Here is a 13,311-nt window from a genome sequence, read left to right on the forward strand (position 1 = left end):
CTGTTAGTGCCATTCTTTTGGATGAAGTTCTTCAGATTTATCTTCAGCTTCTTAAAAGTTATTTAATTTGTCTGGTAAGCAGGTGAGTGTGCATTCATTTTTTGTCACTGCATGGCTGTTTTCCATTCCCACTGCTGTAGAATGAGAGGCACTTCATCCTAGCCAGTGGAACTGAGGTGAAAAAAGTGTTCCAGTGAAAAGGGAGATGAGAAGGAGAGAGCAGCCAACCAAAACTGAGGAGAAACCAAAATCTGCTCAATGACAGGAAGATTATGTGCTGAGAACTGAGAGAGATTGTGCAGAGAGATTGCAGAGATTGTGTGAGAGAGATTGTGTGCAGAGAACTGACTGCTTCAAGACAAACACATACACTGGATGGGGATGCAACGACATAGCAAAGGGTCTGAATGTTTCATTCGCTTGTAGTGTATTGCATTGGTTTTGATAAAATCAGTTTATGCCTGTTTATGGTGTCCTGGCTTCTGCTCTCTGTGTCCAGCAGGACTGTTTGGAGGTAGATTGCTTCTTCACTGGAAAGAGCTAAATGCAACAAGCTGTGAGAAGCTTTTTGAGTGCAAAAGGGAAAGGGCCAGCAGAAAGTCTGGCCAGGTACCAGAAGGTACTGGTCAGGCTGGGAGAAACAAGGAATGAGTTTCTTGAAGAGAACAGACCTGCTGCCTTATCTGTGCTAGCAGAGCATCATGCATTTTCCCAAGCATATGAAAAGCTTGGAGGTTTGGAGGTTGTGCAGCTTCACAGGTTACACTTCAGGGACAGTATTTCACCTGACAGAGTGCTGGAGTAACAAGTGCTTACTCCACTATCCCTACCAGTCATCAAGGTGTGAAGCGAGTTTGCCAGAGGCAGATGGGCATTTTTCCTGTTTACAGGCAGGTAGGGGATGGGTAAATACAGCAAGCTGCTAAGAAACCTTTAATACAATTCTGAGGATGACAGAGTTGTCCCTGGCAGATGAGAAGGCTGAGGGTCCAGCTCACAAGTTGAGTTCTCTGAATACAGAATTACTGTGGGGTTTCCCACCCTTGGCAAGGCCAGACAGATATTCCCAGAGCACTTTTTACTAATACAGTCTTATTTGGGCATCTTGGGTGTTTGAAATTCACCTTCAGGCTAGTGGTAAGAGGCAGCCCATGGCAAGCTGTACTTTTGGGACTGGGTGGTTATCAAAGGGGCATTGCTATTATTAGGGAAACTAGAGAACCAAAGAGGGTGGCAGAGATGAAGAAGCATTTCTTTAGGATTTCCCTGTGACTTGAGAGGTTTCAGATATGCCAGGACCAGGAACTACAATCAAAAGAAGGGACTGTTAAAAACAGGTGTGTTTATGTCTAGTTCCAGAGGGAATAGGTAAGATTAGTATGGGGACATGGGCTGGTGGAGATATGATCAGGTGCAGGTTTTGAGGAGATATACCTATAGATGGCAGGATGATAATCTTGCATGCAGAACCGTTGGTACAGTCAGAGACAAAGGCTCAGAAAAAAAATTCTAGGTAGACTTAAAACATCTGTCAGACTAGTATTTTTTCCTCCTTCCCACAGAATTGGCCATAATGCATGGAAGAGCTGGAATTTCCCAAACCTCAGTGTGTATTTGTAGCCTTATACCTTTCTGAGCTGGTTGTGCCTGGATATAATATAATATGGTAATAGTTAAAAATACCATTAAGTACAGAGACGCCTGGTCTCTTGTCAAGTAGGAGATTAAGGTAACCCCAAATAGACCTTTCTCAGCTGTAACAGAGAAAGTCTGATTACAGTCTCAGTCTGACCTCAGAAAGACCAACCTTGTCTTTTTTCAGTACTTTTTTCAGTTCATTGGTTGTAAATGCTGGCACTTACGTTAAAATGATCAAAGTTTATTTTTATTTTAGTCACTGGAAAAGGTCCCTGCTTCGTGGGAAAGAAGCTGTTTGGAAATTCAGCTAAAGCTAGAATAATGTTGTAAAAAAAAAAAAAAAAGCGCCAAAAGGAAAAAACCTGAAGTCAGGATACTTCTTGACCTGTTTTATTTCTAGGAATTTTAGAAATTTCATGTTTCCCTTTTAAAATATTGTTTCATTTTTAAAGGTATGAAAGTGTGAGACTACTTTTTAGACAAGATCAAAATATAGAAATAAATTTGTTGCCCTCTGTCAAACAGAACATCATATTTGCTCTAAAAAAAAAGGTGGTTTTAAAAATTTATTTAAAATTTATTTAAAAATTTCCTTTACCAATTAAAACTAAGAGAGTATCACTGCAAGATAATTTCTGATAATTTTTCATCTAGTCTTCCACTTCTGTCAGCAAAGTCAACTAGTGGCATGTATGACAACTATGGTGACATGTAAATATGAATGTTCTTAGATAATGATGAAAAGAAAGCTTGTAATCTTCAGCACAACTTTTATTTTCTGTGTCTTTTAAAGAATATTTGATCCTATCTCATTTAACTCTTCCTGCTTTTTTCTCCAGTACCCTGGTTCCCCAGAAAAATCCAAGATCTGGACAAGTGTCACCATCTGATCACTAAGTATGATCCCAGTTTGGACCATGGTCACCCTGTAAGTTTGACATTACTGTTGTTTCATTTTTAAAAGAGAAGTTCTCTGTAGGGAGATTTTGGTAAGGAAGGTTCAGGAGTAAAGAAAAACCTAGGAAAGAACAGAAAAAATAAAGGGCCAGATAAAGGCTGATATTCAGTGAATTTAGAGACTGCATGAGTCCCTACATGAGTGGACCACAAAAAGGGTTTTACTCACAAGCTTTGTGTGTGTACTCTTAGCCTCACCATAAGCACAAACTCTAAGAGAACAAAGAGGAAAAATGCACTGTAGAGTCCTGCTCTAGTGATAATTCAAGTAAAGCAAAATACTGGGAACAAACAAACACGTTCGTTTCTCATCAAAGTTTTCCAGCTTTAGTACAGATGAGCTATGAATTAGGTGCAGACACAAAACAGACTCCAAAAGGCCATTTGCAAATTGAGAAAGTAGGTCCAGAAGCATTGTGTTCTGTCAAGCATCACATAGAAGTGATGCATGACAGAGAAAAAAAGCACATACTTTGCATTGAAAAATGCGGGAAAAATTTATATGGGTGTCAACAGAATCTACAAGAAAGATTTTGTCATTCCCTTCTCTGAATACCTGAATTCTGTTTAGGTCCTATCATTAACATACACAATGTTATATTGTGTATTGCGTACATTTATGTGTAATACAAAAAAGAAAACCTTTTCAAGTCTACAAGTGTCTCTTCTACTTTTGAAAATCACTTATTAAATTGTAATCCTCTAGGAGAGCTTCATATCCTCCTTAACCAGGACATCTTTCATTCTTCCTTGTATCTTTCTGATAGAAACAGTCCAAGTTTTTGTAATTTTTCTAAGGTAGCTCTGAGGCTGTTTCTCATTAGATAAATGAACACACACTGGGAATTCTTTGAACTGGATTAAGTTCCCCTCCTATTTTGCTAAAGAGAAGGTGTGAGCACTGAAGACCAGACACTGAACATCACTTATCTGTGGAAGGAGAGAGCACAATGTGGGCTGATTTACTGTGCAAGGTTCAAACATGGGCAGGTTGGAGGAAAACACCAAATAAGTTGAGGTAAAGGTAGCTCAGGAAAGATCTTACATATACATTTGCTATCAAATACACGTTTTGGGCTGTCTATATCCACAGGTTTGTTTTGTTCTTTACTCTCTCTTTAATGGCCAAAAAAATCAAACTGATGCCACTGTGGCACCAGTTTCTGGGGCACCCTCATACTGGCTGCAGTGGTCTCCCAGAGAGGCTCCTGCTGCTCAGAGGGTGGGTACAGACCGCTTGGAACAGCAGGGACGAAGTTGAGCTCTCACAGCATCTACTGTTGAGTCTTTCCCAATGGCTTTTCATGTGTTTTGAATGGTCTTGTTACAGCGGCATCTGAATGAACATATTATCCCTAACACGACAGAATAAACACACTCTCAGGATCCAGCTCTTTCCTCAGATTCACGCACACAATACTCATTAACTGCAGTGTTACTGGTATTATTGATGCACTGAAAATTATGTGAATAAACCCAAGGGACATATTTGGCTTGTAGTATGAAAAGTGATTCCAGTAAATTCTGAATAGTTTAGAATCATAAATATTTGCACAGTGATGCTGATCAACGCTGTTTTATGAGCTACATTAGTGTACAGTTCCAGATTTCAGATTTAATTCCTATTATGCATGATGTAAAGGTAAAAGGAATATGATTCCACAGCTCTGTTCATATTCAATAGCCAGCAAAGATTGCTTAAATTTAAGCACTGAAGGGGTAGAAAGAAAACTCTGGTATTTAATGGGTAAACTTCCCTGTTAAACAGATACCACTGAATCTATCTCTATCATAACATAGTAATAAAGGGGCAAGGGGCAACTGAGTGCTCAGCTTGTACTTCCTACACACCTAGTGGTGGTTCTAATCATTTCTAGCCAGTGAAGGCCTGTTCTTTGCCCAGAGCACAAGGCAGGTGCACTATACCTTCTCTGGAGAGTTGGATAGGCTTGGTACCATCATGTCCATCACAGCCATTTATTGCAACTTTCACGCTTAGCAAAGGAAAGAAAGGATTCAGATGCAGCTCTTCCCCTGTGTAAGCAATACCCCTCTATTCCATTTTTAATGTGATTTGCATCTAAATTTGATGGTAACGTGTAATGGTCTGCAATGAAGTGTTTATAAACTCCAAAATCTTCCCACCCACCCATGTTGCTTACCTTTCTACTCACAGCCTGTAAATTTTCATCAAAATGTCACAGATATAACTTATTGCAGACTTTGGCTTACCCTGTTCATAAGGCTCAAGATTCATTGCCTCAGAGAAAACAATCTATTCGAGGTCTAGTTTTTCTGAGTGCCTCTTTTAGCACATCTATTTATGACCACAAATCTCTCTTAATGTAAAATTTTTTTCAAATTATTTTCTAACACAGGGATTTGCTGACCTGGAGTATAAGAAACGGAGGGCATTCTTTGCTGATCTTGCCTTAAACTACAGAGGGTAAGTACAAGATTGCTGAAGAGACAGTTCAGTGCATGCTTTCGGACTTCATGTGCAAGAAATATCAGAGATATAATCTTTTGTCAGTGTATCAATGGGGCCACTTTTTAAGAGAACAAAATTCAGCCACAAAAGTTTTCACTCCATGTGAAATAGACTTTTGTCACAACACAGCAAATGTTTTATCTTAAGATAAAAATCTTAAAATTGCATTCATATCTCCTTCAGGGCTGCATTTTGTCTTAGCAGAAGTGATTTCAATACCACTCTTTATTTTCAATTCTGCAGTTCTTTTCAGGACTAGCTTAAGAGCTGAGGTTAATCTTTTTCAAGGAAGTACAATGAAAAATATTTAGGAACATATTTTTGACAATGAAAAGCAACTTAATATTTTTGTTGTTTTACTGAATGCCTGTCTATGCATATTAGCTACCTAAATCCCTAAAAACCTCTTAGTTCTTTTGCTGTTTCTGTCTTCATTACAACAAATATCCGTGCTGTGGGATATTACACCTGGAAACTGACCTTCGTTAGACACATCTTATTTCTTCATTTCAGGGGAGACCCTTTGCCTCGCATCGAGTACACAGCACAGGAGACTGCAACTTGGTGAGTTTGCTACTTAGAGTCCAACTCTTGGACCATTCCACAGCAGTCCCAGGAAAGACATGCAATGTGAGACAGTTATAATGTCTTGAGACTGTATTTATCCATCTCAAATTTTACTCCTTAGTTAAAAGTCATCTTCTAGTCATTTGCTTTGCAGAAAGCCCTTCTCGGGGCTGGTCTTAACTGTTCACTCTCTAGAGCAAAATGAATTTTCCTGACCGTTCTCCCAGCCTGCTGATCCCATCAAAATATCAGAACCCAGAAAACACCTGGAGCCTATAGCATAACTTCTTCTAACTGGCCTAGAATCTACCACAGCTACGATGCTTCCAGAAATATCACCTTTCTAACTCTGTTACCAGGAAAAATGCCCACCAGCAGTATGGAGGTTTACTCACAGGATGTGGTTAATTCAGTAGTCACCAAACAGAGGAGCTTTGCTTGTTCTCCTTCAGGCATTTATTCCTGTTAACATGAATACATATAATTCTCTCAAAATGAAGGTAAATTTTGGATTACACATCCAGGATACTTTCTTTACCCTGTACAAGGGACTTTGATGACATAGGAAATGATGGCAAGTTTTTTACAAGGGTGTAGCATTTCATCACTGGAGCTTTGTTTCTCACCACTCTAAAAACTCCCCAAAACCAAAAAAAAAAAAACCCAACCAAACCAAAAAAGCACATCAAAACACAAAAAGCCCACCCAAAAACCACAACCCAAAGACCCACCAGAGAACTAAAAAAAAATAAGTCAATTAAAAGTATATTTGTAAATGTTATGTGAAGTATGCGGCAGATTTGAAAGAAAGCAGTCCTTATTTCACCTCCCTCTCTTTCCTCTTTCTCCCACTAACTAACAAATCTCAGTAAGCAGTAATAATTACACATTTGTATGATGCTACAAAGCGTAAATATGTCCAAACTTCTCAACTAAAAGCAGAGTCCTGTGATTGTGCAAGGTGCCACATGTGCACATAATAAGAGAGAGTCTTTGTTCAGAAAAGTTTACAATTTAAATGGAAAGACAGCCTAAAGGTGAGGGAAAGGAAGAATGAAGACTACATTTTATAAATGTGCAACTGAAAACACTAGAGCTTAAGAGATCTGCCCAAAATTATATGCAAAGTTTATTTCAAGGCCAGAAATTAAATCCATAGGCTAGATGTCTCTTACCAGAACCTCAACCATGTTTCCATCCCATTGTTTTCAATGCTTACTTTATTTTAAATAAAAGCTACTGTGCCATAGAACTCCACAACCGTATATAAACCTTGCATCCAACTCATCCAGGAGGTCACATTTTTATTAAGCTCAAATAGCTTTTTATAGCATCTTTCAATAGTCAGAGATTGATGGTCAGTGTCATGTTCATGATTGCTACCACCAGCCAACAACCTTGGCATAGAATGGTGCGTGGGAATGTCATTTTTAAGAAAATTTAATTTTGTGTTCTTTCCTGTTTTTGTCTTTTTTTGCCAACCTTCGTCATTCAAGCTCTTCTCCACCTAGAATTAGACCCATTGTGGTAACTAAATAGACCTTCAAAGGAGTATCTGCCCATTTCCCCATACAGCCAGGCCTCAGCAACCCAGGTTGTCTAGTTATATAAAACTGTTTCCAAAATTAGAGTTCCCAATTGTTCTCACAGCCCCCTGAGGCTGTGCCCTGAGGTCAGGCTGCATTACAGCACAACTTAATTGAGCACTATGCAACTGAACAGGAAATTTGTAGCACAGACTAAATTCCCTTGGTGTCACTCTGACGAGTTGTTGGATGCCTTCAGTTTGTAGCAACATGGTTATAAAAATGAAAACTAATCCAGTGAAGAAATACGACTTTCAGAAAACAGAGGGTACAGATGATCTGAGTTTTTGTTTTCAAAGCAACTTCTTGGAAGGTCTTGAAACTAAGTAGTCATAGAAGACATCTTATGGGTAACAGCTGTATAAGAAAAATGGAGAATTCAGGACGAAACTATGGGGATGCACCTGTCACATCATAATAAAGCTGAACTGTGCCACTTTTTTTTCTAAAAGAGTGATGAAATTTATGTTAAATAAGGTTATTGCCTTTAAAGTCTTTCCAGTGGCTGACATCATGCTTTATTATGAGGCTCCTTTCAAGAGTACTTCATAGACTGTGCTTTCACCAGTTCCTCTCTGAACTGAAGTACCATCAAGTAGCAGCTTAATGGTCCTTTGAGTAATAGTACCTTCTTACAGTAGGCATTACAACTATTTGAGACACTACATTAGGGCAAGCTAAATCATTGTCTGGAAATATCTGCTACTCTCTTGACTTTGGAGCGTACTTAGATGATTGCCTTAGAGGTACTTAGAGAGGAGGAATGCTTAGCTTTGGATAATTCATCACCAGTCTGTGAGACTGCCTACATTTCTGTGGTAGTCAGTGTTTGGACACACAGTAGAATGACACTTGGATAAAAGGGACCATATGTGCAGAAGTGTAAACAAGGCTGCTCTCTCTAGACTGCAGTCTGGGTATGAACTGTGTACTGGTTCAAATCCCATGCAATCCCACTGAAGTCAGTAGTGTTCTGTGAGGAAATAAGCCAGGGCAACACTTGAACTTTAGTCCTCATTTTTTCCTAATTCTTCCGTGGAAATGACCCAGTCTCCTGTGGTTTTTGCAATAGTGACAGCAGCCACTGTTCCACTCTGTTCTTTTAAATTAAGGGGGTTTTCCTCCCCCCCTTACTTCTGGTTCATTACTCCCACACCATGTAAGACATTCATACAAATTAAGAGAACCATTAACAGGGACTGGCTATCACCTCCATAGCAACAATAGCATCACAGAAAAAACCCCAACAATACGAAAACAACAAAAGGTCATTTCCTGTAGCCAGCATTTCCAAGAATGATCTCAATTTTTATAAAACAATGTTTATAAAGTTGCTAACACCCTAGGGCCATGTGTGAACAAAAATAACTATTTCTATAAGGTTCTTTGCCATCCTATTACTACTTGTTTATTTTTCAAGAGCTAAATATATTCCAAACCACAGCTCTAAATCCAAGCACAATCAAGTTTTGGACAAACTCAAAGCCTGTGCTGATAATATATATTTCTTCTCAGCTTGACTCTTTTTGTACAGTGGGCTAAATGCTTCAAGAAACTGGCATATCTTTGAAATGCATAGCCTGTACCAGGCATTTTGAACTGCAAAAGTATGATCTCTTTACCTGTCCAGATACTACTCTTCAGTATCAGAAGATGTGCTTTGTAAGGAGGAGGTTTGCAAGTGACAAATGTAGGCTAGGCCTCTGCATGAAGGAAGAGGGACCAGCATTTCAAGTTTTACCCCAAGGCAGAGAGGGAGGGAATATGTGATGCATTCCATTCCTAAACTGAACAACAAACTATCACAGGCTCAGCTCTCTCCCTGGGATTTTTCTGGTACCTCCAAAACACCCTGAGCAAGAAGCAAGAAACACTTCTGTCTTGGAATTAGAGTTCTGTTATATTAAAGGAGAGTGTAGAAAGCCATAAAAAGGATTTTCTGAACAGAACCCACTTTCTGAAGGAAAAGTGAAACAAAAACCCCTTCTGGTTTGCTACATCCACCCACTCATCAGATTCCAAGCAGCAGGTGTTCCAAGTGTAGATTTTTAGACCATGATGTGTACTGGGGTTTTGGACCTCTCTGGATCTGTAGACAGGACAGATAATACTGCTTTATTAAGGTGGGTCATGCCATATAGTTTTTGCTTTTCAGGAGAGAAGTCTACAGGAAGCTGAGAAGCCTTTACCCTACTCACGCCTGTACACAGTACCTGGACGCTTTCCAGCAGCTGGAGAAGTACTGTGGCTACCAAGAAGATAACATACCTCAACTTCAGGATGTCTCCAGATTTTTAAAAGGTTAGTCATTATAAACCATGGTTTATTCCAGGGTTTCCTGAATATATTTGTGCACCACATACACACACAAACCACCTCCTAGGACACGAGCTGGTGTGTGGAGTGGTTTAGCTATAACATTCCCTCCTGCAAGATGAGCTGTAGCACAGGACATTGGTACCAGGCGTATCTGGGGACCAGGTGGTAAGTAGGTTTGTGAGTGGCTGCAGTTGGTGTGGCACTAACCAGTTGATCCCAGGGCTTTTGGGTTTTTTTTTACACTTTTGGTTGTGTTTTATGCTTCTAAAAGCCATGCTGCTAGTAAGAGCCAAAGACAAGTACAGGTGCATACCTCTCAGGTATATTTTTTTTCCAATGCATGAGACAGGATAGCAATGGGTGCCAGAGAAAATTATTTCCAGGTGATCCTGCTGGTCAGTCAGCAGCTGCTTTGAAAGAAGCTCTGCTTCTTTCTGTCTCCACAGCACCACTTGCTCCACTGACCTCTGTGGTACCTACCAAAGGCTGTGGTGGCATAAAGAAGTGACCTTAGATCAAAGGACACACAGGGTTGCTATGCTGACCTGCCTGCTGTTACCTGGGGTCTGACTAGGCTGCATAGGTGCCCAAGGCCAGGTGCTCTGTGTGAATCACTTGATTGTCAAGAATGATTAAAGAAAGGTCATCTTTAAAACCTGCTTGGCTCCTTCTCAGTGAAAAGAAGATGTGCTAGAGACAGCACAGCTAATCACTATGATGAAATAAATAATAAAAAATATGGTTTAACTTTAAATAAATTGTATTTAAACATAATATTCAGGAGATCAAGTGACCTGCTCCGTATAACAGTAGGGGATGCTGGTAAGCTTGTATAAACTTTCTGTTGATGAAGAGTTTTCTAAGATGTTGCGGTTTTTAGGGAAGATTAAGCTATTCAATGACAAGGTTTTAATTGTACCTCTAGTGTAAGGGAGGGGAGGGTTGCCATATGAAAAGCATCTCCCATGAGCACCATCGCATCCAGCTGTAGGAATTTTTCTGTTTATACATTATGTATTTTCTCATATGTTTTCCCTTCTATTCAGATGTTCATCTTACTCCCCTCCTAGAGTAACTGGGCTGATTAATATTTTTTCTCATGAAATAGTTGATCTCATTGCTTTTCATTTACACAGTAGGTGAGAGCAGGATGCTCCGGAAATCATGTGATCCTAATCTGATTACCACAGATATTCATATTCTTTAAGTGAAATAGATGGGATTTCAAAGTGGGAGAATTTAGAGTAATGTAAGACTGTCCAGTCATAATACTATTTGCATTATTTGTGTTGGCTGACAGGATTTGATTGCCTGGATTGCTCACTTCTTTTGTAGGTTCTGGTTCTAAATATTCTCTGTGTCATACAAGTTGTCATCTGCAAAAAAAAAAAAAGGCATCAATTCTGAAAATTTTTTTCAAAAGAGTTGTGTTAACAGCTAGACACAATTAAGAGTGAGGAAGCTATTTTATTCCCATTATGTGGGGCTTTGAACAGATATCTTACCTAGCTTTCTTCTAATAAGGTTATATCATGATGTAGAATAGTTTCTAGACTAGCATGAATATTGACATGGTTGCAAGGTTCCTTTGTAACAAACAGTCCGAATCAGAAGCATCTGCAAGGTCTAAAAGTCTGTGCTAAAGACAATCTCATGCCAAGTAGCCACTGGGTAAGGCATATGATTTATAAGGAGTTATAAGTAGTGATTTATTACTAATTTTGTTGGCTTTTACCACCAGAGTTAGCAAGACCAGAATTTTTGCTCCTTCACAAGTCATCAATCAACTGTGTGCTTAGCCTCTTTCCTGCGTTAGTTCTGCAGTGCTCAACCAACCATATCTTAATCAAACTATAGGCTGTGACATGTCTCTCAAAAGTCCTTGGCATACAGTGCACATATTTCAATTACAACCTATGTGAAGATGCATAGTACAGATCCTCCTGTCACTGGCGAGCTGTCCCGTTTTCCCATTTAGACATAAATCTCAGCATGTATCTTTGCTAAATACTGCCTCAAAGGACTGGAATATTCTTTAGCATGTGTGATGATAAGATGTAATTAGAATAGAATAGAATAGAATAGAATAGAATAGAATAGAATAGAATAGAATAGAATAGAATAGAATAGAATAGAATAGAATAGAATATTTCAGTGGGAAGGGATCTACAGTGATCATTTCGTCCAACTACCAGACCAATTCAGGGCTGACCAAAAGTTAAAGCATGTCATCAAGGGCATTGACTTTAATAAAACACTGACAGACTTGGGGCATTAATCACTTTTCTAGGAAGCCTATTCCAGTGTTTGTCCACTCTGTCGGTGAAGAAACATTTCCATGCTGAACCTCCTCTGGAACAGCTTTGAGAATAATAAACTACAGGGATGGAGAGCAAGAGAGAGAGAGAGCAAGAGAGAGAGAGAGAGGGAGGGATACAGAGGAGAGAAAGTGATCATGTTATAACCATCCTAGGCAGCCAGATAAACTTTCAACTTTTCTTTTACTTAACAATATCTGTGAACCTAGGAAAGCAAAGTGTTACTGACATTGGTTTGAACAGAAATGAGCTGTACATCCTAAATATTTCATAATTACTTAAAGGGGATTTAAATGGTCAACGATGTGACCATTTAACATGGCAAGTATTTTTCTAAAGGGTTAAGTAGATGAACCTAAGCACATCTTTCTTTCTAGGAAAGATGTTTGGATTTAGGCAGTCATTGTCCTCTGCAGCTGGAAGAGATTACAGCCAGTGAACTCAAGCAAGCTCATGCTACAATGCACAGGCTGCATCTATACACCAGTTTTTAGGCCAAGAATTAAACCTTGCAGATCACTTTAGGTCAAGTACTTAAGACCTTCTCTTCAACTCATTTTGATTTCACAGATCTTTGGGCAGCAGCCACACCCCCAATTTTCTACTGATTGCTGGTTTTATTGTGCAGTAATGAAATAGAAGTTCAGATTTTGCAGATGTTACCTTCAGCAGATAACTTATTCCTATGGCTTTTCAAGGCAACTGGCCAAGTCTGTTCCATTGCAGACTGTCTGATTCACTGCCTGTGTTTAAAAGGGCATCTCAGGGAACATAGGCTGTAATTTTCATTTTCCCTCCTGCTCCTCCAACATGGATGCTACAGCAATATAAATTTCCCTAGACTCTTTCATAGTCTTTCCAAAACTGAGTTACTTAGGTCTTGGTTTTCGTTTTCATATTTTTCAGCTAGTGCAGTTTTCAGTTCACTCAGACTCAGAATTCAGCTGAAAGATTACCACATTCTGAGATTTTCGCATTCTTCTGGATTGGTTAAATGTGGCATCAGCAACAAGGGATCACCTACCCTTCTTGTGTCAGTTGCTGGCCAGTACTTAAGGAGACATAGTTAGACATTTTGCCAGTCTATTTTCCCAACTCCCCTGCTTTCTTAATTGAGGAGGGGGGAGAATACAACCACTTCTGATTCAGCTTTGTGGCAGTTCTGCACCCATTACCTTTGAGTTCCGTGGAAGAATAGAAGGGAACTGTGGCAAATGCCCACCACCTAGTCCATCACAACGTCAGGCAGAAGCATTTCTTGCTGTCCCCTCATTTATGCACTGTTTCATATGTTTGTCACTTCTAATTCTTTAAAGCATTCTCTTTCCTTTTTTTTATTTTCTCTCTCTAATTTTTTCTTTTTTATTGACAACTAGCCTGATAGAGTAAGACAAGAAATTCTGAAAGAAACATTAAAAACCAAACCAAAACAAAT

The 13,311-nt window shown here is 39.3% G+C and overlaps 1 protein-coding gene across 12 annotated transcripts in view; it reads left to right on the plus strand.

Moving 5' to 3' along the window:
• Positions 1-13,311, plus strand: part of LOC126645036 (tyrosine 3-monooxygenase-like) — a 65,440-nt gene that overhangs the window by 1,667 nt on the left and 50,462 nt on the right. For 11 of the 12 annotated variants that reach the window (XM_050324975.1, XM_050324969.1, XM_050324971.1 and 8 more), the window contains exons 3-6: positions 2,478-2,566; positions 4,974-5,041; positions 5,600-5,650; positions 9,395-9,540. In XM_050324975.1, coding sequence (XP_050180932.1) covers positions 2,478-2,566; positions 4,974-5,041; positions 5,600-5,650; positions 9,395-9,540 — 354 coding nt within the window. Of the gene's footprint in view, positions 1-3; positions 1,607-2,477; positions 2,567-4,973; positions 5,042-5,599; positions 5,651-9,394; positions 9,541-13,311 lie in introns of those variants that run through there. The other variant, XM_050324980.1, reaches the window with a different exon arrangement.

The sequence above is a fragment of the Myiozetetes cayanensis genome, unplaced genomic scaffold (assembly GCF_022539395.1).
Source record: "Myiozetetes cayanensis isolate MyiCay16 unplaced genomic scaffold, myiCay2020 scf3, whole genome shotgun sequence".
NCBI lineage: Eukaryota > Metazoa > Chordata > Aves > Passeriformes > Tyrannidae > Myiozetetes > Myiozetetes cayanensis.